The 25,754-nt window shown below is 42.0% G+C and overlaps 2 protein-coding genes across 2 annotated transcripts in view; one reads left to right on the forward strand and one right to left on the reverse strand.

Moving 5' to 3' along the window:
- Positions 1-15,444: 15,444 nt before the first annotated feature.
- Positions 15,445-17,885, forward strand: LOC112068661 (C-reactive protein). The gene is made up of 2 exons (XM_024135858.2): positions 15,445-15,537; positions 15,756-17,885. The coding sequence occupies exons 1-2, from the start codon at positions 15,480-15,482 to the stop codon at positions 16,376-16,378; spliced, it is 681 nt and encodes a 226-aa protein (XP_023991626.1). The 5' UTR covers positions 15,445-15,479; the 3' UTR covers positions 16,379-17,885.
- The window catches only part of LOC112068656 (egl nine homolog 1), a 49,222-nt gene continuing 40,699 nt past the window's right edge, over positions 17,232-25,754 (reverse strand). The window contains exon 5 of the mRNA XM_024135854.2: positions 17,232-20,213. Coding sequence (XP_023991622.2) covers positions 20,158-20,213 — 56 coding nt within the window. The 3' untranslated portion in view covers positions 17,232-20,157. The remainder of the gene's footprint in view (positions 20,214-25,754) is intronic.

The raw sequence follows: 25,754 nt of genomic DNA on the forward strand, positions 1-25,754 counted from the left end.
ACCACCATAATAGGAATTGAAAATGTCCAGTATTTCTGCGTTCTTGAGTTTTCCGATTTTTATAGAAAACAATGTGATGGTCTAAATCCACAACAATGTTTAAACCATATCAATCTGATTGGGTGGGCCTGGCTCCCCTGTGTCCACCCAGGCCCATCCATATCTACGCTTCTGATGCAAACAGTGAATCGATGACAATTGCGCATCACAAATAGCCTACAAACCTACACTTCAGACTAAACTTTTTCAATACCTGGTTTGCACACCCATTGTTGCCTTAGTTAGCATTTACTGGTAGATATCATAAGTTGAAAAGTCTTTCCTACCCTACCAGCTACCGATGTCATTCTTCTGTGAGCTGCTCCATGCCAAAACCAGTTGAGAGCTGCACAATCTTGCTGCCTGCAGATGATATTCCGCTGAAACTAGGCTATGTGTATGGTGCGCATATGAATATATTTCACGTGTTTAGCGGTTGTGTAAGGTATTTTGTGCATGATTTCTCTATACTACATACTTGATGTCGTATACCTTCACTACACTACTTTGATACGCATCAATAGGGATTAAGAAGTGAGTATACGGTTTATACCACCGGCCCTGTGTTTTACATAAAGTCCACTCTCCTACATGAGCGCGCTGGTATTACGGTGGCTGTCCTTTCAGAATCACAAACCTGTCACACACTGAAGGTCAATAGGTTTGCCACTGTGCAAACATGTCTATACTAGATAAAGGCTGTGAAGATATTGTTTCAAGAAAGGAGTGTATATATTTGGCCTGGCGAAGCGGTTTTATGGAAGTTGATCATTATGAGTTTTTTAATCCGCTTGACTCTGCTGGTCTCTGGAAGAAAATTACGAGTCCTCACTGTCCAAGACCGAGTACAAATGTATCCGAGACAAGACCGAGACACTCAATATGTGGTCTCGAGTGCTTCAACACTGCCAGAAGAAGTGCTATTCTAACATCAGGAGTGCTTTTCATTTGTTTGTGTACTGCTGTAGGTTCACCAGCTGGCCTCTATCGAGGCATCTCGACTGGATTCCCACTGTGAAGATGAGCAATGCTGCCGCAGGTATCAGTTAACACTTCTACTACGTTGTCCTTTTCCAGATATGAAAGGAAACATCTCTCAATTATACGAGATGGTTGTTATAGGCTGTTCTTTGGTCAATCTGAACGATTCTGTTGTGCCATTTGAGTAGAGCACCTTGCCATCATGACAAAGTGCCCCCTTAAACAGTATGAACATATACAATGTCATTTAAAACGTGTAACAGACTATTGTTTATGATATTGTGAACATACTGTACTTTGATAATAGGGTGAAATGAAAAGTATTTTGTAATCTCTGCTTTGCCTATCCCCATTGAATAAAATATATATCTTAAAACCCAACTATTTTCTTTCTTTACAATTTAAACACATGTAGCATAGACAATGTAATTGTTGTGGTAGTCTTAGGCAAACCATCTTTATTATCTTAGTCGCACCTCTTTTTAATTAATAAAATAAAAAATAATTTCACCTTTATTTAACCAGGTAGGCTAGTTGAGAACAAGTTCTCATTTACAACTGCGACCTGGCCAAGATAAAGCAAAGCAGTGCGAAACAAACAACAACACAGAGTTACACATGGAATAAACAAACATACAGTCAATAATACAACAGACAAAGTCTATATACAGTGTGTGCAAATGAGGTAAGATAAGGGAGGTAGGCAATAAATAGGCCATAGTGGCGAAGTAATTACAATATAGCATTTAAACACTGGAGTGATAGATGTGCAAGTAGAGATACTGGGGTGCAAAGGAGCAAAATAAATCAATAAATAACAGTATGGGGATGAGGTAGTTGGATGGGCTATTTACAGATGGGCTATGTACAGGTGCAGTGATCTGTGAGCTGCTTAAAGTTAGTGAGGGAGATATGAGTCTCCAGCTTCAGTGTGTGCCACTCAGACCTTCTTGGAGAAAAGTATCTGGCAATGAACTTGGTAGTAGTTGTGTGCATGTTTTAATTAAGCTAAGGATCCTATCATCTCCTGCTTTCAGACCTAGATTACAAGGGTTGGATTTGCACCAAKAAATMTAATGTCAGCACAAGGCATGTACAAAATCTAGTATAATGATTAGCCTCATATACATTGTCTACTGGAATCGTTTTTAAATAACAATATGTAAGCAGTGTGGGAGTTAAGCTATCCACTGCTTTTAACCAGGGCAAGGTGACCGGAAGCATGACCGAATACAAACAGTGTAGCTATTCTCTCCGCAAGGCAATCAAACAGGCTAAGTCTCAGTACAGAGACAAAATCGAGTCGAAATTCAACAGCTCAGACACAAGAGGTATGTGGCAGGGTCTACAGTCAATCACGGATTACAAAAAGAAAACCAGCCCCGTCGAGGACCAGGATGTCTTGCTCCCAGACAGGCTAAACAACTTTTTTTGCCCGCTTTGAGGACAATACAGTGTCACTGACACGGCCCCCTACCAAAACCTGCGGGCTCTCCTTCACTGCAGCCGAGTGAGTAAAAACATTTAAACGTGTTAACCCTCGCAAGGCTGCAGGCCCAGACGGCATTCCCAGCCGCGTCCTCAGAGCATGCGCAGACCAGCTGGCTGGTGTGTTTACGACATATTCAATCAATCCTTATCCCAGTCTGCTGTTCCCACATGCTTCAAGAGGGCCACCATTGTTCCTGTTCCCAAGAAAGCTAAGGTAACTGAGCTAAACGACTACCGCCCCGTAGCACTCACTTCCGTCATCATGAAGTGCTTTGAGAGACTAGTCAAGGACCATATCACCTCCACCCTACCGGACACCCTAGACCCACTCCAATTTGCTTACCGACCCAATAGGTCCACAGACGACGCAATCGCAACCACACTGCACACTGCCCTAACCCATCTGGACAAGAGGAATACCCATGTGAGAATGCTGTTCATCGATTACAGCTCAGCATTTAACAACCATAGTACCCTCCAAACTCGTCATCAAGCTCGAGACCCTGGTCTCGACCCCGCCCTGTGCAACTGGTCCTGGACTTCCTGACGGCCGCCCCCAGGTGGTGAGGGTAGGTAACAACATCTCCACCCCGCTGATCCTCAACACTTGGGCCCCACAAGGGTGCGTTCTGAGCCCTCTCCTGTACTCCCTGTTCACCCACGACTGCGTGGCCATGCACGCCTCCAACTCAATCATCAAGTTTGCGGATGACACTACAGTTGTAGGCTTGATCACCAACAACGACGAGACGGCCTACAGGGAGGAGGTGAGGGCCCTCGGAGTGTGTGTCAGGAAAATAACCTCATACTCAACGTCAACAAAACAAAGGAGATGATGTGGACTTCAGGAAACAGCAGAGGGAGCACCCCCTATCCACATCGACGGGTCAGTAGTGGAGAAGGTGGAAAGTTTTAAGTTTCTCGGTGTACACATCACGGACAAACTGAATTGGTCCACCCACACAGACAGCGTTGTGAAGAAGCGGCAGCACGCCTCTTCAACCTCAGAGGCTGAAGAAATTCGGCTTGTCACCAAAAGCACTCACAAACTTCTACAGATGCACAATCGAGAGCATCCTGTCGGGCTGTATCACCGCCTGGTACGGCAACTGCTCCGCCCACAACCTAAGGCTCTCCAGAGGGTAGTGAGGTCTGCAGAACGCATCACCAGGGGCAAACTACCTGCCCTCCAGGACACCTACACCACCCGAGTCACAGGAAGGCCATAAAGATCATCAAGGACAACAACCACCCAAGCCACTGCCTGTTCACCCCGCTATCATCCAGAAGGCGAGGTCAGTACAGGTGCATCAAAGCAGGACCGAGAGACTGAAAAAACAGCTTCTTATCTCAAGGCCATCAGACTGTTAAACAGCCACCACTAACATTTAGGGCCGCTGCCAACATACTGACTCAACTCCAGCCACTTTAAAAATGGAATTGATGGAAATATGTAAAAATGTACCACTAGCCACTTTAAGCAATGCCACTTAATACAATGTTTACATACCCTACATTACCCATCTCATATGTATAATACTGTACTCTATATCATCTACTGCATCTTGCCATCTTTATGCAATACATGTACCACTAGCCACTTTAAACTATGCCACTTTATGTTTACATACCCTACATACTCATCTCATACGTTATATACCGTACTCTATACCATCTACTGCATCTGCCATGCCGTTCTGTACCACCACTCATTCATATACTTATGTACATATTCTTTATCCCTTTACACTTGTGTGTGTGTGTAAGTAGTAGTGGAATTGTTAGGTTAGATTACTGTTGGTTATTACTGCATTGTCGAACTAGAAGCACAAGCATTTCGCTACACTCGCATTAACATCTGCTAACCATGTGTATGTGACTAATAAAATTTGATTTGATTTGATTTGATTTGCTTCAGATTCACAATTAAAGGGGCGCATTGCAAATGCCCATAAGGCTTAAAGGCGCTCCATGTCAATCTGTGGTCTGCATTGCAACACAGTCTCACATTCAATTCGCGCATATATGTACAAAATGTATTTCAGCAGATTTTCGTGCGTTTTTGTGCATTTTTGGGCTGGTTTGGCTGGTTAAATTCGTTTTGAAAATACACGAATTTCTGTGCTACTAATTCGTGCGAAAAGACACGAATTTAACCAGTAGCGACACAAGCCTTTCAACAACCATATAGACGCGATAATTTATATTTCATTTTTGTTCTTCTTAATGGCTAATTCAACGTCATGAATATACAGAAATGTTGTCTTTGTTTAACCATGTTTTAAAATGTGTCGTTGTATGCCTATATACTGTTTTAGACTGCTGAACAGAATTTTTGAGAAAAGACGCACATTTACCTGCGACTTAATTCGTGGGAAATATTTTATTAATGCCAATGCTGTTTTCTGTGCTTGATTTCGCTTAATACTTTGGATACTGTGCACTTGTAATCAGAACGGCTTTTGTCATGTAGGCAACCATACACGATTTTCTTCATAACCCATTTCATATTTCGTGGAGCCTAAATTACACATTTTCTCATAAGCATGTATTACATGTTAATGTAAAATAATGAATTATGTTGCTTACACTTATGCCTTTCCAAGCCTTTCCATACCTTAGAGAACATTTTAGCACTCGCCATATGGTTAGTGAGAAACGGCCACATTGCAAATGTAAGGTCCCTTACTAGACGTCCTGCAACGTTTCTAAAATTCGCGACGGCGCGGGCCGTCGCGGGGGAGAATCTTTCAGGAAGTCAATCAAACGAAATCTCTCGGACGTTCGGTTTCCGTTTTATTAAATAAACACATTTTGGTCATTTTTCCGCAGTCTAGGAAATTCCCACCAGAGGGAAAATAAATAATATTGCAAATGCACAAGCACATTGCAAATGCATGTGGCCTTTTCTCCTAAACGGAAAATATTTCGAAGACGTAATGGACAGTTGGCCCCGAACAAGATGGCGTCGAGGCCTCAACGCTTTTTGATTATGCCATTTTTCTGGGATTAAAGGTCAAAAACGTAAAGTAGGGTGCTAATTTGACCGCTTCACGTCAAATACATAAGCATACGGTGTCAGGAAAAAAAATAACCAGCCATATTATCTATCGTAATTTAAGAGAAATCGTACATTGACAAATTGGTCATGTTCACAAAAAGGAGTTAAAAAAAAAAAAAGTTACAGATCCAGTTGCAGTGTGTTCAGACGAACATTTTTTAAGTGGGTCTCGAAGCTCTGCCACTGCATCGCAGTGCTAGCTGCGCCACCAGAGCTCTCGGGTTCGCGCCCAGCTCTGCCGCAGCCGGCCGGCGACCGGGAGGTCCGTTGCTAGCGTCGTCCGGTTAGGGAGGGTTTGGCCGTAGGGATATCCTTGTCTCATCGCGCTCCAGCGACTCCTGTGGCGGGCCGGGGGGCAGTGCGCGCTAGCCAAGGGGCCATGTGCACGGTGTTTCCTCCGACACATTGGTGCGGCTTGCTTCCGGGTTGGAGAGCGCGCGTGTGTTAAGAAGCAGTGCGGCTTGTTGGGTGTGCTTCGACAGCGTGGCTTTCGACCTTCGTCTCTCCTAGACCATACGGGAGTTGTAGCGATGAGACAAGATAGTAATTTCTAGCGATTGGATACCACGAAGAAAAGGGATAAAAGGATGGAGTGAAAAAGTACGGTGCTTAAAACACAACAAAGCCTGAACATGGCATTCGCCATTATCTCACAGGCCGTGCCGAGTTCAACGAATGCCCCGCTTGGACCGACTAGTCAGTCTGAGCTGCAGCGGTACTAGTGAGCAAGAAGAAGACCCAAATGACCCTTTGGACCTCAATTTCATTATTTTTTGCTTTTGGAGACAGAGAGAGGAACCGTTAGGTTAGAAGCACACATTTTGACCTCAGAATGTTCCTAAGTCTCCCGATCTGTGCAAGCCTAACACTACCTGTGCATAACCCTAATAGTTAAAAAAAAAAAAAAAAAAAATAAGAAGTGGTTACATCAAACAGTTACAATGACATGCTTCCCATAGGAATACATTTCCTGCTCCCCTAGAATTCAACCTGAAGCCTATGTGGGGTAATAATGGCCTTTCATGAACCTGTCTTCGATGACAATCCATCAGGCCACTATGAGGTCTACCGTGTCGATTCTAAAGATTCGATTTTAAATCACCCTAAAATGTTGCCATACCCAACCTGCAGTTAGAGAAATAGTGCATCAACTCTATGTAAATCAGTGAGTTCTTAACGTATAGACTTAAAAACTCAGGATTCTGTAAAAGCCACTCCAATGAGGATATGGTTTACTTTCAGCTTCCTGTGCCAACAGGAATGCCATAATGGTGTCAAAAAGGGCTGTTTCGAAGGGTTAAAAAAGTCAAATCTTTCCAAACTTAATATGATGTGAATAGATTAACCGCTAGAACTTAAATCAGCATCTCATCCATCAATTCAAAGAAAAATTACACACCCACACAGAAAGGAGGGAGTGACACACTGAGGGCTTAAGAGGCAGACAGTCCTGCAAATAGTACTTTTGTTTGAACTTTAAAGAACCGTCAGACCTAGAGTTCTGAAACTGACAAACCTGTTCTAGAAGCTCAGTCATAAGACGGTGAGTTCATGTGGCTCTAGAAGTTCTCGACCCAATAAAAAAGCCTTGGTGCATTTGCATTGCTTCAATTAAAACATTTTGAGCATACAAAAATGGTGAAACATTTAGAAAGAGTCCAGAGCTTGGGCTAAGATAGGTTGCATTGAAACCGGCCTCGCGCCCATAGATGAACGGACCCCGACATTTCTGTCCGATAGCTCATTCAGGACCCCGTAGCAAGCATGAAAAAAAGTGGAATTTTCAGCAACAATTAAGGTTGTTGCTCGGGCACGAATGACCTATCAAGCCGAAACTTGAGTGGTCGAGCGTCGGCTCGAGATGAGGCGTAAACATGAAGTGAAAACTTGGGACCCGCAGCTAGAACATAACACGTGTGTAGGTGTGGTGTATTATGTTGTAAGAGTTGGTGGAAGCGTGCTGTGAATTTGGCCTGCTCTGAAATATTGATAGTTTGCTTCTTAAACGAGTTGGAAAAATGATTGGAGTATCAGATGGTATCAGTGTGTTCTGTAGAGATGTATATGATCGTAGAGTTGGCTGATGACACTGACTTGCTAGTTGACTTTTGTGCATTTTGCAATATGTGTTCAAAGTGAAAAACCACCAAAATAGCATTCTGAAATCACTAGCTAAAAATGCACATCACCATAGCCGTGCCGAGTTCAACGAGATGGCCCCGCTTGACCGTAGCTATGCTCGGTCTGAGCGCAGCGACAGTGACAGAGATGACCCTTGACCTACATTTTCCAAGTCTTTGCTTTTGGAGACAGAGGAGAGAACTGTAAGGTTAGAAGCCACAATTTGACCTCAGGACACCGTTCTAAGGTCTCTGTTGCAAGATCCTAAACATTGACTGGTGTGGCATTAAACCCTATACGTTAAACAGAGGTGTCTTACATCAAACAGATTTACAATTGAATTCTCACCCATAGGAACCAACATTGTCTGCACCCCTAATTCAAACCTGAAGGCCTATGTGGCTTATAATGTCTAATGAACCGGTCTTCAATGACAATCCATTCAAAGCCACTTATAGGTCTACTGTGTTGATTCTAGCTTCCTGGTCATGAGCAACCGGACAGTATAAAAATCACCCTAAAAGTGTTTTGCATACCAACCAGCGAGTTTGTTGAATATAGTAGTGCATTCAAACCCTGTGTAAATCAGGTGTCAAGTTCTGTAAGGATAGACTTAAAAATAGATTCTGTAAAAGCATACCCACGATACAGGATATGTATTTACTTATAGTTCCATGTGCTAACCGGACGTTGTACGCCGTACTAATATCCATTATCGACCAGGTACCTGTTGCTCGTTCTCTGAGCATGCGTTCAAAAGCTACAGATATACTTTCATCAAAATCTTTCCAGATAGCGTTCTGTAAGTCGTCAACCTCATAGTACACTACTCAAGTGGCAGATAATATTTTCTGCTCAACAGATGGTCGACCAAGAGAAAAGCTGCCTACTCAGCCCCACAAACACACTACAACATCACACACCAACACCGACACACACCACTCACTATCACACGCACACAACACAACATCACGTAACACACTACTACACTATTCACAGCGCAACACCTATCGCTATTGCGCGTATACTTATCGATCACACATACACTGACACAACTCTTGAGCGCACTAGGCGAGCACTACCAACTCGCTACACAGCAAGCACAATCACACGACTAGTTGCTGTAGCTGGACATTGTAATGATGCGTTTGAGACGAGGAGAGGTGATGGGTGATAATACCCGATTAATTTTCTGTAGATCTCACACAGTCAGCCCTTAATAATGTCATTATAGGGGATCGTCCAGGAGACTACCATACACCGCAGACTTCTAGACCAGAGTTCAGGCGATTAATACTACCGCCCTTCGACAAATTCAACCATGGAGTACCCCGGCACTTGCGCGAGCTTGGTATTTTATTTTTACTATGGTGTATGTATTTGTCAAAATAAATATATATCTGTATTTTTCTTTACTGTGTAAAGATCTTTGTATTTTATGTTTCCATTTCTATAACTCAGAGTAACTACAATGTGCCTGAGTGATTTTATAGGTAAATAGGTTCTTGTTCAATAATACATTATTTTATCTCATAAGTACAAGAATTCTTTCACGATGACTCCTGAGTAATTTTTTATGTGAAGCAATTGGAGCCAAGGCGATTGGTTCAATTTTTCTTAATAAAAAACCGTGAGTAAATTTCGCCTTGTTATTTATTGGTGAGCAATCCACGAGAGAGATGATACACACTGATCGCGTAGTGAGGTTAAACACCATATCTTGTTTTCTATTTGTAAAGCTTATATCCGGATCGGCTATAGAAGACTTTCTGATACTTTTGCTTTCGACCAGGTACGACTGACCAGGTATTTGGCACTGCTGACTTTACTCCGATTATCTTTAACCCGATACGGAGTATCAGACACAAGTGCGAAAATACAACAACTTTCTTAGCTTTATTTTCGCCACGTGATCGTAATTAACTGAACACAAGTTGAGGTGTTCTACGTATGACAAAGCACTGTACCACTTCTAGTATGCCCAGTTTCTTTAACACTCTTACCACCTCTAGCCTGTGACCTAACGGCTTACACATTTTGAATTAACCAATATGAACGTTTTAACCCCGTAATAGCGTATGGTGCTTGAGTGTGAAATACATGGTCTGAGTGTAAGCAACCCTTTCACTGAACGTTTCTTTTGTTCAAGTTGATGCCACCATCACAAAATGTAAGACTACATATGACTGCATACGTTTCCCGTCCAAATGTTATCACAGAAAAAAAAATGTTTGTTATGATGGAGCAATGGCAAGGCTGCCCATGTATTTTCAGTTAATTTTGTCAATAAAAATGGTTTACACGTTTATTTTTAAAGAAAATACATGGAACTACACCGAATAAAACACCATTAACCATCATGATTGCTTACATTAATTCTATCCTAAAAGTCTGTTCAAAAAATAGAAAACAGGAATATATATAACCTCTTATGGTTAAATGGTTAAAAAAAGACAAAATATCTATATATTCATAACGTAAAATAAATAAATACAGGCGATCGCGTCTATGGTTGTTGCAACGGCTTGTGTATCGCCTACTGGTTAAATTCGTGTCTTTTCGCACGAATTAAGTAGCACAGAAATTCGTGTATTTTCGCACGAATTAAGTAGCACAGAAATTRGTGTATTTTCTAACGAATTGAACCACCCCAAAAATGCACAAAAACGCACGAAATCTGCTGAAATACATTTTGTACATATATGCGCGAATTGAATGTGAGGCTGGGCTGGCATTGGCCGTGCAGCATTCACGGTTGATACGTCCTCTGCAGAAGTCAGGACATTCATAGTTCTTGCTTTTCGCAGAGCAGCGCAGCACTGTTGTGAAGGAAGTTGTCAGGGAAGTGAGTTTTTGTTTATACAGGACCTCCCGCCCCCACCTAATGAATCATGTCAGTGCGGAGCTATACGGAGCACGCTGCGTTGTTACAAAATTTGAGAGGCGCACGGTGAAGCAGTACGGAGCTCAATTTGGCCTCTGGGTGCCTCCGGAGGCTCCGAAATTGCGTCACATCATCTACACCGCGCCTCAAGCATAAATTGTCTCTAATGCCATCATACTGTAGGCCGGTGGTTCGCAACTCCGGTCGTCGAGTACCCCAAAAATACAGTTTCATCTTAGCCACAGACAAACACACCTGATTCAACTTCTCAACTAATCTTCAGGCCCTCAATTAGTTGAATCAAGTATGCTTGTCTGGGGCTACAACAAAAGTGTGCTGTTGGGGGTACTGGAGGACTGGAGTTGGGAACCACCGCTGTAGGCCTATGGCTGCATTGGCGTTGCATGCTATTATCAGCTGCAAAAAGGGTTCACATGACTGATATCCTGAAAAAATAGTGACAATCAAATTAAACTAATTGGAGACCTTATGACTGAACAAAAAGGTCATGTTCATTTGAGAATATAACACAGAAACACAGACAAATTAGAGACAGGTTCCCTTCCCCTCTTTATTGCAGGATTGTGATCTGTGATTAATCAACCTCAACACTAGTTAATCTTGAAAAATTGTTAAGTTAACAATTAAAACAAGTTTAAACACTTAATTTCAAAGAATCAACACTTTCATATAATTTCAAAGTGTACATGTAAGCTAACTCAAATGCAAAGGTTAGACATTTTAGTAAAAAGTAGGCTATTAATTACTAAAAAGTCTGACAGAAAGAACATCCTGATAAACTGGCAATGTTGAAAAATCATATGAACTTAGATTCTCAGATGACTTTATTTTCTTATCTAGACCAATATCAAAAACAAGGAAGTGGGGAATGTATTACGTCTGGCATTCATAAGAGCACACAGTGTAAAAAAAAATGCATTTTTGTTACATTGGTGTGATGAACCTGTGTGCTTGCTTAGCAGCTTAGCTTCTGCCCTCTCTGCATACAACCCAAGGTGTACAATAACTCGAACCAGGGCCCCATTGCCGGCCATAGCCTTTTGGGGGCCCTAAGCCAGATTTTAAATTTTATTTAAAAAATTATATAATTTTTGCAGTTTTAAAACACATTTCATACAATTCTCCTCATTTTGCCATGGGACAGAGAGACAATTTAGCGGTTTTAAAGCTTATTACCTGCAATTCTACAAAATTTGCAATTGGTTGGAGGGAAGTTTTTGCAGTGCTTCAAGCAATTCTAAAGCTCACACAATATCAAGAAATAGCAAGCATTTTTGAAGCCGTCTGTTTCAGATACGGTTTTGAACTTTTTTTTTCTCTCTTTAATTTATGCTTTGGTCACAGGTACAAGTCAACAACAGTATTTGGATATGTGTGAACAGAATATGAGCTTCTAAATATGACATTTTACAGTGTCCAATTAAACTTAAACTTTGTTTTAAGTCTGTTAAAGTGGCACCATAGAGTGGGCATAAAGTTAAAATCTGTGTCAGAAGCTGTACACCGTCTGGCCTGGGAACAATTTTTTAAAGGCCCAGTGCAGTCAAAAACCTGATTTCCCTGTGTTTTAAACACTGAGGTTGGAATAATACTGTGAAATTGTGAAAATTATGATAATGCCCTTTTAGTGTAAGAGCTGTTTAAAAAGACAGCCTGATATTTCTGCCTGTTTTGGCGGGGCGGAGTTTTGGCCTGCCTGGTGACAACACCAGGTAGTGAAAGAGTAACACATTTCTCTGCCAATAACAGTTTGTTTTCAGTTTTCCCCTCCCCCCTCAGACCACTCCCAGAAAGTCCTAGCAAAATTCTTGCTTGAGAAATTGCTCTTTGCTAAGAAGCTATTTTTGATCATTTTTATTGAAAGCAATCACAGTAAGGTACTTTTTTATTGAATCCAAAACATACAATATACTTGCAGTGCTCAGCAACTACACCACACCAGTCATCCAACAGACTCCCATCCAGAGCGACACACAGAAGTATCCAGGGTCAATGCCCTGCTCAAGGGCATGTCGACAGATCTCCCACGAGGCCAAACACGGGGACCCGAACCCTCCAAGATCCCCCCACAGTTCCCCAATAGCTGCCCCTCAACCATCCGAGACCCCTTCCACAGTCCCCGCCCCGAAGAAAAAAAGAATATACACTGCTCAAAAAAATAAAGGGAACACTTAAACAACACAATGTAACTCCAAGTCAATCAAACTGTCCACTTAGGAAGCAACACTGATTGACAATAAATTTCACATGCTGTTTTGCAAATGGAATAGACAACAGGTGGAAATTATAGGCAATTAGCAAGACACCCCCAATAAAGGAGTGGTTCTGCAGGTGGTGACCACAGACCACTTCTCAGTTCCTATGCTTCCTGGCTGATGTTTTGGTCACTTTTGAATGCTGGCGGTGCTTTCACTCTAGTGGTAGCATGCAATGGAGTCTACAACCCACACAATAGCTCAGGTAGTGCAGCTCATCCAGGATGGCACATCAATGGCGAGCTGTGGCAAGAAGGTTTGCTGTGTCTGTCAGCGTAGTGTCCAGAGCATGGAGGCGCTACCAGGAGACAGGCCAGTACATCAGGAGACGTGGAGGAGGCCGTAGGAGGGCAACAACCCAGCAGCAGGACCGCTACTTCCGCCTTTGTGCAAGGAGGAGCACTGCCAGAGCCCTGCAAAATGACCTCCAGCAGGCCACAAATGTGCATGTGTCTGCTCAAACAGTCAGAAACAGACTCCAAGAGGTGGTATGAGGGCCCAACGTCCACAGGTGGGGTTGTGCTTACAGCCCAACACCGTGCAGGACGTTTGGCATTTGCCAGAGAACACCAAGATTGGCAAATTCGCCACTGGCGCCCTGTGCTCTTCACAGATGAAAGCAGGTTCACACGCACATGTGACAGACGTGACAGAGTCTGGAGACGCCGTGGAGAACGTTCTGCTGCCTGCAACATCCTCCAGCATGACGGTTTGGCGGTGGGTCAGTCATGGTGTGGGGGTGGCATTTCTTTGGGGGCCGCACAGCCCTCCATATGCTCGCCAGAGGTAGCCTGACTGCCATTAGGTACCGAGATGAGATCCTCAGACCCCTTGTGAGACCATATGCTGGTGCGGTTGGCCCTGGGTTCCTCCTAATGCAAGACAATGCCAGACTCTATGTGGCTGGAGTGTGTCAGCAGTTCCTGCAAGAGGAAGGCATTGATGCTATGGACTGGCCCGCCCGTTCCCCAGAACTGAATCCAATTGAGCACATCTGGGACATCATGTCTCGCTCCATCCACCAACGCCACGTTGCACCACAAGACTGTCCAGGAGTTGGCGGATGCTTTAGTCCAGGTCTGGGAGGAGATCCTCAGGAGACCATCCACCACCTCATCAGGAGCATGCCCATGCGTTGTAGGGAGGTCATACAGGCACGTGGAGGCCAACACCACTCTGAGCCTCATTTTGACTTGTTTTAAGGACATTAATCAAAGTTGGATCAGCCTGTAGTGTGGTTTTCCACTTTAATTTTGAGTGTGACTCCAAATCCAGACCTCCATGGGTTGATAAATTTGATTTCCATTGATAATTTTTGTGTGATTTTGTTGTCAGCACATTCAACTATGTAAAGAAAAAAGTATTTAATAAGAATATTCATTCATTCAATCTAGGATGTGTTATTTTAGTGTTACCTTTATTTTTTTGAGCAGTGGTATATATTTTACAAAAAGCCCTAAGAACCCCCCACCAACAACCAAGACAATTGACTAAAAGGACATCAAGGACAACTACAATCATAACAGCAAGGCCAATTGTATATGTTTGAGTGCACGTCTGGCACTATTTACGTCCTCAGTGTCATTCAACTTWATTTTTTATACTTTTATCTTTGACCATCATTCTATCTCTCGCCCAGCAACTCCACTCCCACTTGTCTCCAATTCCACATCCCAACCCTCAGCTTCCCTCAGCCCATCCCACCTATCTCTGCTGGCCACCCTCTTCGGATTTCTATGCTTTCATCTATGCTGTGATGTTTAACGTACAATTTCAATCTATCTAATCGGATAGAATCCACAGATTGCAAGTTGAAAATAAATACTTTTACTAAGAGTATTAGTATATTAGTAATTGACTGACCCTGTCTCTCCAGATCTCCTAACAGTACTATTTCTAGGGTCAATTTTAGATCAATGTTATGCAATTTCAGCCATTCCTGAACCTGAGACCAGAAACAGGCTACCTGAGGGCAATARCAAAATAAATGGTCTATTGATTCTGTATCCTCACAACAAAATCTGCAGAGCTTTGATTTTATGCCCCAAATATTCAAAATTTTGTTGGTGGCATAAATTCTATATAATAATTTTAGCTGACAAGCACAAAGTCTTGAATCTTGTGTCGTTTTATATATGAACTCATACACCCTGTACCATGGAATCGGTACAAAAATATTTTCCGAACTGTATGGCACAGTTGTCAACATCAGAAATTCAATAGAGTTTGAGCAAGGTCCAATACAGCTGTTTTTATCTGGGTAACAATTAAGTACCTTACTATGATGTTTTCTCAATAATACCATTACCTAATAACTGTGCCGACTAATACACCTGTTGATCTAGAAATTGGTTTGACCTAGAAAGTCTGATGGCAGAACATAAAACATCATGATAAACTGGCAATGTTGATCAATCATATGAATTTAGATTCTCAGATGACTCTATTTTCTAATCTAGACCAATATCAAAAACAAGGAAGTGGGGAATGTGTTATGTCTGGCTGGCATTCATAAGTGCATACAGGTAGTTCCTCCCATTTTCAGTCCGTTTTCTATACTATAAATAGGAATATCCTTTGAGGATGTGTCCATAACATTAGTGCTTACTCCAAGTGAAACTACAAAATGGAGCTGCAGACATGGCTTCTGATGGTCTTTARGTGCTGCTATGCTGTGCCACAAGGTAAGACMGAAATCTTGGATATGGCCCAAAATACTATTATGAATTGTTGAATAATTACATGTGTTTCAGTAGTACTTACTTACTATACTAATAGGATTGCAAAATTCCCTGTCATTTTCCTAAGTTCTGGAAATTTTCAAACACTACATTTMGAAAGTTACAGGGAATATTTCCTCCCTTTGCAACTCTAATAATGAATATTATTCTAATTGTAACAGACATGTCAGGGAAGGAAATCATTTTCCCAGAAGAGTCAAACACCGCCTATGTCAAGATAACCCCTGACATGAACAAAATCTTCTTTGCTGTGACTGTCTGCGTTCGATTTTTCACTGACTACCAGACGAAGGAGCTGACCATTTTCTCATTGGCCACGCCTTCTCATGCTGATGGTTTTGTCATCTTCAGGGGAGATGGGGGAAATTACAGGGTGTACATTCAGGACCAAGGTATCTATTTCTGGGGATTGCCAGACAAAATGAACGAGTGGAACTCTGTTTGTGGGACGTGGGATGCCAGTACAGGATTGACTCAACTGTGGGTGAATGGGAAGCCAAGTGCGAGGAAAGCTCTCCAAGCCGGCGGCTCCATCTCTGGTACACCGAGTATTATTTTAGGTCAGGACCAAGATGCATACGTTGGTGGGTTTGATGTGTATGACTCCTTTTACGGACATGAGACCGATGTCCACATGTGGGACAGAGTGCTCTCTCCATGTGAGATCCAAAGCTACATGAAGGGGGAGGTGTTATCTCCAGGGAATGTGGTAAACTGGAACGCACTAAAATACACAAGGCATGACTATGTGGTTGTTGAGACGATGCAGAACCTGATCTGTTAAAAATTTGACCGCAAAAATCACAAACAGATCATTTCAAACTATGCTTACATTTGTATACGATCATGTGTCTATATTATGCGTGGGAATAGTTTGGAACAGATTTCCAAAATTAAAATCACTTGGAGCTGATTTCCTGGTGTTTTTACAGTCTTTTATGTCCCAAAATTAAAACAAGAAAAAAAGTTTTGGGGCGGAATAAAACCACCCACGGGCCAAATTTGGCCTGCGTGSCGCCAGCTGGGGAACCCTGCTGTAGGGGTTTGTATCAATTATGTATTAAAACACTAGATTGTTGATTATAAAATTTGATATGTATTGGCCATTGAGAGACTTTGAAGCCACTGTCCGCCATATTGGTACTTCTCAGAAGGAGCAGTCCTCCATAGGAATGAATGGAATGCTACATTATTTCAATTTAATGTTTCAAGGGKAAAATTACATATCTTTAAGTATTTACTTGTTGTAGAGTGAACAGTAACATTCGTATTCTCAAAAAATTCTACTTTAAGGAAAAACTATTTTTGTTTTGTTTGTTCATATAATACAATTTAAAAGTATGCATTAAGGTGTCTGTTATATAATATGCTTGACAAAGTGTTGGAGGGGTACACAAATGGTGACAGTGACTTCAAAATAGCGCCACCTGTCAGTCATCTAGTGTTAATATGCACCATTGGTTTGTATGTGTGCTAGAGCAGATGGACGTTATGGCTCGCTGCGTGGAGGCCATGTCAAGCAGTGTTCGGAATAAAGAACCAAAAAGGATATAGCCGTGCCTGTCCACTTATAATTGTTGATATCACAATGCCAAATTTACTTTCTCATTTTAATAAAATCTCAAAAATAAATACAATGAAAATGTACAACCACGTCTTTATTAATTGTTTGTGTTTCCACGACAGCCTAATGTTTGACACCACAGTAAAGCAGACAGAAGGCTTTTTACTGTATCACCTTTCCTCCAGAAAGGGCAGGTGTAGAAGAGAGCATGTTGATGGGCATGGACAGAGAGTCATAGGATTTATCATGACCACTGTGGTCTGCACACACCTGACCAGGGGGACCATGCTGTATAGAACGGTCTACCCCTCCAATACCTCCTAAAGCCCCACTGAAGCAGAGTTGGATGGAGTTTGTGGTCAACACCCTGGGAGTGGCAGGGTGGATGATGTCCATACTGGCAATTATTATGTTTCCCCATTACAGTTCTGCTTATAGCCAAATCCTTTCAGAGCAAGCCAAATAATTTCATGTTTTGAAAAGTTATCCTAGATCAGGATTCATTGTTTGAATGTAAGTTAAATTAAACTGTTGAAGTTGCAACTTCTTCCTTCAATTTTTTTTTATTGTGGACAGGTATTAGGAGTTGCGCTTGTGAGCTACCACTTCAAAAAACAATACTAGTTGCAACTTATTCCTTCAAAATGTTATTGTGGACAGGTATTAGGAGCTGCGCTTGTGAGCTACTACTTCAAAAAACAATACTAGTTGCAACTTATTCCTTCAAGTATTTTATTGAGGCGAGCATGACAAACTGGGATATACACGAGCTCGTGACCAATCATCACCAGCATCCTTGGGCCAAGTGCACTGAATACCTCAAGTGGAATTTGTTCAAAGACAAGGTGACGGTCATTGGCGGAACATTTCTCATCCTGGCCGGTACCGTTCATCTGATCTTTGTCTTCTTGGTTGCTCTTGATGTGAACTCGAAAGCCAACAACTACCATTTCATGAATCATCMTGGTGTTTTTTTCTGAATGCAATAGCTGCCCTGCTCCTGATAGTAGAGACCATACTCCTGGTTAGAGCAGAACAAGCCAGACTCTGCTATTCACTCAACCTCTCTCTAACAGCTCTGTACAGCGACTGTCATTTGTCGTTACGTAAACAGTGTTGGCAGAGCCGTCATCAACATTTATTTGGGGAGTTTCCTCCATATTCCTTGCACCCATTTTATTCCTTCATACATTTGTAAACACCAAAAGAGTAGGGACTAGAAAAAGGTCCTTGGCTTTCCTGTGGATGTAATGTGAGACATGGCCTGGGAAGAGAAGCTCCTGACGAGACTCTGCAATGAAGGGATATATTCAGACATGGGTGAAAAAAAGTATATTTCAGCTGTGCTTGATTGAGCTTGCCCTTTACAATGGAACCAATTGAAACGTCTGTAATTACATACTGGAATTTATATTTTAAAGTTGATGCAAACAACACATACATACATTGTTCTCTAAATGTTGTCTTATTTACTTGTCAACTGATTTATTGATAAATGAATAGATCAATGGCAAATAAATACAGTTTGAACAAAATCACATGCAAGGATTCTTTGGTATGTTTTAGGGTGGATGGAGAAATGGAAAACCTAATCAGTCGCACAACTGAATGCTTTCAACCCAACCCCACTGAATCAGAGATGGGGGGGGGGGGGGGGGGGGGGGGCTGCCTTAAACGACGTCAACGGCGCAGTTGTTGTTGGGTGTTATTGCCTTGCTCAAGGGCAGAAAGGCGCAGATTTTTCCACCCCAGCTCTGCGATTCAAACCAGCGAGCGTTCGGATACTAGCCCAACGCTCTTAATTAACCGCTAGGATACCTGCCGCATTCAGTTAGGTCTGCCAAATCTCCTGTTGATAAACTCATTGGTCAGATGTGACCACATGATGGCGATGGTGTATAGCCAGAGAGAATAGTCATGACGGTATTATTACAGTCTCTCTCACTCACTTTCAACCTCGGCTCAGTGGTTAGAGAAGGAATCGCACACATTGCATACGTGCAGATACACACACACACACGCTGTAATGATGAGACCATACAGCAGTAGACTCAAACTGCACTAACAAACCCCAACTTTTTACAAAAAAATCAAAAGTTTTTAAGACAAAGGTGATATTAACGTCTGCAACAACAGTTTTGCAACGGAAAACGAGCATGTCAGTTTCAGTCCATTTTCTTCTGTTTGGTGCCTAATGAACAAGACCCAGTTACCAAGCAATGAGTGCCAGGACACAAAACAGCACCGCAGTCAATYTAATATACCTGCAATGTGAAAATCACTACCGCAGTTTGCAAAAAAATTGAAAACTTCTATCTTATTCGAGTCAGTGCAGCTCAAGCTATTAATAGCCTTTTCACTCAACTAAGCCAAACCGGCCCAATACTAGTTGTACTGGTCTGGCGTGGTTACTCATCATCCTCATTTACTAGAATCGTGATGCAACGGATCATGTGAAAAGAACGTATCCAAATTAGCGCAGTATGGTTTGAGTCAGCCCTATAGTGCGCCGCAACCTCCTGTCTAGGAACATCACGCACAGTCTTTTGTACCTTTTTTTTTTTATAACAGTGAGAGATCCATCCGATGGAGACCATGACAACCCGTCTGACATATGGGTACACTTCTTTCATCACCCCAAAATTCACAACAATATTTGTTTGGCATTCGGTTCACTTAATACATATTATTTTTCTCCATAGCTCATTTTTACACCGGCATTCTTCACATAATAAAGCCCAAAAAATCAAAGCAACAAGCAAAAACAGAAACTTGGCAAAAAATGATGATTCCTTGCAGTGCAATGACATCACATTCAGGGTCTGTGTGTGTCAACTTTGAATATTAAAGTTTAAAGAAAGCGGACTAATCCAAGATGGTTTCTTTCGTCTCTCCTRTTCATCCCACCATCCTTTTTCCTTCCCTCTATCCCGCCATCCATCCCTCTTTCCCCATCTGTCCACAGCAGCAGCAGGTGATGGCAGGACGCTTCTCTCATATTAGCTCAGATCCGACGGCTTGTTCAATTCTACGTTTACTCCCTTTTCTCCTGCACCTTTAGGACGGAATAGAGAAGGAGGGTCAGCGGGAGAGTTATATTTTATTCAACCAGTTAAGAACAAATTCTTATTTCTAATGACTTCATATAAATTATTCTTTCTTCAAATCAAATTGTATTAGTCACATACAGTGAAATGCTTACTTACAAGCCCCAAACCAACAATGCAGTTTAAAAAATATGATTAAGAAAGAACAAGTAAATAAAGAGCAGCAGTAAAATAACAATAGCGAGACTATATACAGGGGGTACAGAGTCAATGTGCAGGGTAATATGTACAGGTACAGTGCCTTGCAAAAGTATTCATCCCCCTTGGTGTTTTTCCTATTTTGTTGCATTACAACCTGTAATTTAAACACATTTGCATTTCATGTATTGGACATACACAAAATAGTCCAAATTGGTGAAGTCAAATGAAAAGAAAACAGGAAAGTGGTGCATGCATATTGATTCACCCCCTTTGCTATGAAGCCCCTAAATAAGATCTGGTTGTAACGGTTCTCGTGGGCTGAAGGAAGAGTGGACCAAGGTGCAGCGTTTAAAGTGTTCATGATTTAATCCAAAAAACCAAATCGAACAAAAACAACAAACAGGAGAACGAAAGTGAAACAGTTCTGTCTGGTGCAGACACAAAACAGAAAACAACTACACACAAAACACAGGTGGAAAAAGGCTACCTAAGTATGGTCCTCAATCAGAGACAARGATAGACAGCTGCCCCTGATTGAGAACCACACCCGGGCCAAACACATAGAAATAGAAAACATAGAACAAAAACATAGAATGCCCACCCCAACTCACGCCCTGACCAACCAAAATAGAGACATAAAAAGGAACTCTAGTGGGCGTGACACTGGTAAACCAATTACCTTCAGACGTCACATAATTAGTTAAATAAAGTCCACCTGTGTACAATCTAAGTGTAACATGATCTCAGTATATATACAGTCGTGGCCAAAAGTTTGAGAATGACACAAATATTAATTTTCACAAAGTCTGCATGATGGCAATTTGCATATATTCCAGAATGTTATGAAGAGTGATCAGATAATTGCAATTAATTGCAAAGTCCCTCTTTGCCATGCAAATGAACTGAATCTCCCAAAACATTTCCATTGCATTTCAGCCCTGCCGACATCATGTCAGGATTCTCTCATTAACACAGGTTGATGTTGACGATGACAAGGCTGGAGATCACTCTGTCATGCTGATTGAGTTTGAATAACAGACTGAAAGCTTCAAAAGGAGGATGGGTCATGGAATCATTGTTCTTCCTCTGTCAACCATGGTTACCTGCAAGAAAACACGTGCCGTCATCATTGCTTTGCACAAAAAGGCTTCACAGATATTGCTGCCAGTAAGATTGCATCTAAAATCAACCATTTATCGGATCATCAAAACTTCAAGGAGAGCGGTTCAAATGTGTGTGAAGAAGGCTTCAGTGCGCTCAAGAAAGTCCAGCAAGCGCCAGGACCGTCTCCTAAAGTTGATCCAGCTGCGGATCGGGGCACCACCAGTACAGAGCTTGCTCCAGGAATGGCAGCAGGCAGTGTGAGTGCCTCTGCATGCACAGTGAGGCAACGACTTTTGGGATGGCCTGGTGTCAAGAAGGGCAGCAAAGAAGCCACTTCTCTCCAGGAAAACATCAGGGACAGACTGATATTCTGCAAAAGGTACAGGGATTGGACTGCTGAGGACTTGGTAAAGTCATTTTCTCTGATGAATTCCTTTCCGATTGTTTGGGGCATCCGCGAAAAAAGCTTGTCGTGAGAAGACAAGTGGAGCGCTACCATCAGTCCTGTGTCATGCCAACAGTAAAGCATCCTGAGACCATTCATGTGTGGGGTTGCTTCTCAGCCAAGGAGTGGGCTCACTCACAATTGCCTAAGAACACAGCCATGAATAAAGAATGGTACCAACACATCCTCCGAGAGCAACTTCTCCCAACCATCCAGAACAGTTTGGGTGACAAACAATGCCTTTCCAGCATGATGGAGCACCTTGCAAAAGTGATAACTAAGTGGCTCGGAACAAAACATCGATATTTTGGGTCCATGGCCAGGAAACCCCCAGACCTTAAATCCCAGTGGAACTTGTGGTCAATCCTCAAGAGTGTGTGGACAAACATAACCACAAATCTGACAAACTCCAAGCATATTCATGCAAGAATGGGCTGCCATCAGTCAGGATGCGGCCCAGAAGTTAATTGAGAGCATGCCAGGACAGATTGCAGAGGTCTGAAAAAGAAGGGTCAACAGTGCAAATATTGACTCTTGCATCAACTTCTGTAATTGTCAATAAAAGCCTTTGACACATGAAATGCTTGTAATATACTTCAGTATTCCATAGTAATCTGACAAAAATCTAAAGACACTGAGGCAGCAGACTTTGTGAAAATTTATATTTGTGTCATTTTCAAACTTTGGCCACGACTGTACACCTGTTCTGAAAGGCCCAGAGGCTTGCAACACCATTAAGCAAGGGGCACCACCAAGCAAACGGCACCATGAAGACCAAGGAGTTCTCCAAACATCAGGGACAAAGTTGTGGAGAAGTACAGAATCAGTGTGTGGTTAAAAAACAAAAATCGAATCTTTGAACATCCCACGGAGCACCATTAAATCCATTATAAAAAAATGGAAAGAATATGGCACCACAACAACCTGCCAAGAGGGCCGCCCACCAAAACTCACGGACCAGGCAAGGAGGGCATTAAAACTTCTTTTTGGACAGGGGGGCAAGTGGATAAAAAGGTGCCCAGAGTAAACTGCGCTGCTACTTAGTCCTAAAAGCTAGAATATGCATATAATTAGTAGATCTGGATAGAAAACACTCTTAAGTTTCTAAAACTGTTTGAATGATGTCTGTGAGTAAACAGAACTCATATGGCAGGCAAAAACCTGAGAAAAAATCCAACCAGGAAGTTGGAAATCTGAGGTTTGTAGTTTTTCAACTCATCGCCTATCGAATATACAGTGGGATATTGGTCATATTGCACTTCCTAATGATGATCCTTCTACTGTGAAGGAGGGGGGAATGAGGGCTCTTTGAGTCAGGGGTCTGGCAGAGTGCCACGAGCTGACCACGCGCATTCACGTGAGAGTTAGCTTGCGTTCCATTGCATTTCTGAAGACAAAGGAATTCTCCGGTTGAAACATTATTGAAGATTTATGATAAAAACATCCTAAAGATTGATTCTATACATCGTTTCTACGGACTGTAACGGAGCTTTTTCACTTTTCGTCTGCTTGCGCCTCATGAATTTGGATTATTGGGCTAAACGCGCGAACAAAAAGGAGGTATTTGAACATAAATGATGTACTTTATCGAACAAATCAAACATTTATTGTGGAACTGGGATTACTGGGAGTGCATTCTGATGAAGATTATCAAAGGTAAGTGAATATTTGTAACGCTATTTCTGACTTCTGTTGACTCCAACATGGTTATGTTGTCTGAGCGCTGTACTCAGATTATTGCATGGTTTGCTTTTTCCGTAAAGTCTTTTTGAAATCTGACACAGCGGTTGCATTAACCTCCCTGGGATATGTGGGACGCTAGCGTCCCAACTGGCCAACATCCAGTGAAAATGCAGAGCCCCAAATTCAAATAAATTACTATAAAAATTAAACTTTGATGAAATCACACATTCAATATCCCAAATTAAAGCTACACTTGTTGTGAATCCAGCCAACGTGTCAGATTTAAAAAATGCTTTACGGCAAAAGCAAACAATGCTATTATCTGAGCATAGCACCCAAGCAAACAAACACAGACCATCATATTTCAACTCTCCAGGCTCGACACAAAACGCAGAAATAAAGATATAATTCATGCCTTACCGTTGACAAGCTTCTTCTGTTGGCACTCCAATATGTCCCATAAACATCACAAATGGTCCTTTTGTTCGATTAATTCCGTCGATATATATCCAAAATATCAATTTATTTGGTGCGTTTGATCCAGAGTAAACCTCCCTCGAGCATCATTCTGGAAAAACCTCAACCAATTTCTAAAGACTGTTGACATCCAGTGGAAGCAATAGGAACTGCAAGAAGGTCCCTTAGAAATCTGGATTCCCAATGAAAACCCARTGAAAAGAGAGTGACCTCAAAAAAAAAATCTGAATGGTTTGTCCTCGATTTTTTCTCAGGTTTTTGCCTGCCAAATAAGTTCTGTTATAGTCATAGACATGATTCAAACAGTTTTAGAAACGTCAGTGTTTTCTATCCAAATCTACTAATAATATGCATATCTTAGTTTCAGGACATGAGTAGCAGGCAGTTTAATTTGGGCACGCTTTTCATCCAAAATTCCTATCCTAGAGAAGTTAAGGAGAAACATTTACATGTCTTGGAATGGCCTAGTCAAAGCCCAGACCTCAATCCAATTGAGAATCTGTGGTATGATTTAAGGATTGGGGTACACCAATCCAACTTGAAGGAGCTGAATAAGTTTTGCCTTGGAGAATGGGCAAAAATCCCAGTGGCTAGATGTGCCAAACTTATAGAGACATACCCCACCAAAGACTTGCAGATATAATTACTGCAAAAGGTGGCTCTACAAAGTTGTCACGTATGCTCTCTCTCCAGCGCTCTAGGTCACCATGCTCCCGTACCTAAGCTGGATCGACAGGTTCCCACGCCTTAGCAGAGGTGACAGCTCCGCTCCTGATCCCTGGGATCGGCGTCCTGTGGATGGAGCCGTGAGTCGGGGAGGGGGTGCAGTCACGTGTGCTCCCTCTCCGGCCTCTAGGTCACCAGGCTTCTCGTTATGGCGCACACCTGTCACCATCGTTACGTGTATTATGACACTCACCTGGACTCCATCACCTCCTTCATTACCTGCCTTAAATATGTCACTCCCTTTGGTTCCTTTCCCATTGTTTCAGTTTCATGTCTGTGCGTTGTTCAAGTGTCTTGGTTTTTATTATGTTTTCATTTATTTATTAAATMATTCACTCCCCGAACTTGCTTTGGGGGGGGATGAATAGATATGCACGCTCAAGTTTTCAGATCTTATTTCTTGTTTGTTTCACAATAAAAAATATTTTTCATCTTCAAAGTGGTAGGCATGCTGTGTAAATCAAATGATACAAACCCCCCAAAAAAAAATCTATTTTAATTCCAGGTTGTAAGGCAAGAAAATAGAAAAATGCCAATGGGGTGAATACTTTCGCAAGCCACTGTAAGTAGAGTTATTAAAGTGACTATGCATAGATAATAAAAGAGTGGCGTAAAGAGGGGTGGGGGGGGGGGGTGGGCAATGCAAATAGTCTGGGTAGCCATTTGATTAGATGTTCAGGAGTCTTATGGGTTGGGGAGATGCTTGTCTAGGTCCCAAGAAACAAAGAGATCTTCTGTTAAATCTGACAATTAATCTTGATGGTTGTAAAGTCGTCTCAAATAAAACTGTGAAGGACCTCGGCGTTACTCTTGACCCTGACTCTCTTTTGACGAAACATATCAAGACTGTTTCAAGGACAGCTTTTTTCCATCTACGTAACATTGCAAAAATCAGAAGTTTTCTGTCCAAAAA

Source organism: Salvelinus sp. IW2-2015, unplaced genomic scaffold (assembly GCF_002910315.2).
Source record: "Salvelinus sp. IW2-2015 unplaced genomic scaffold, ASM291031v2 Un_scaffold640, whole genome shotgun sequence".
Lineage (NCBI taxonomy): Eukaryota > Metazoa > Chordata > Actinopteri > Salmoniformes > Salmonidae > Salvelinus > Salvelinus sp. IW2-2015.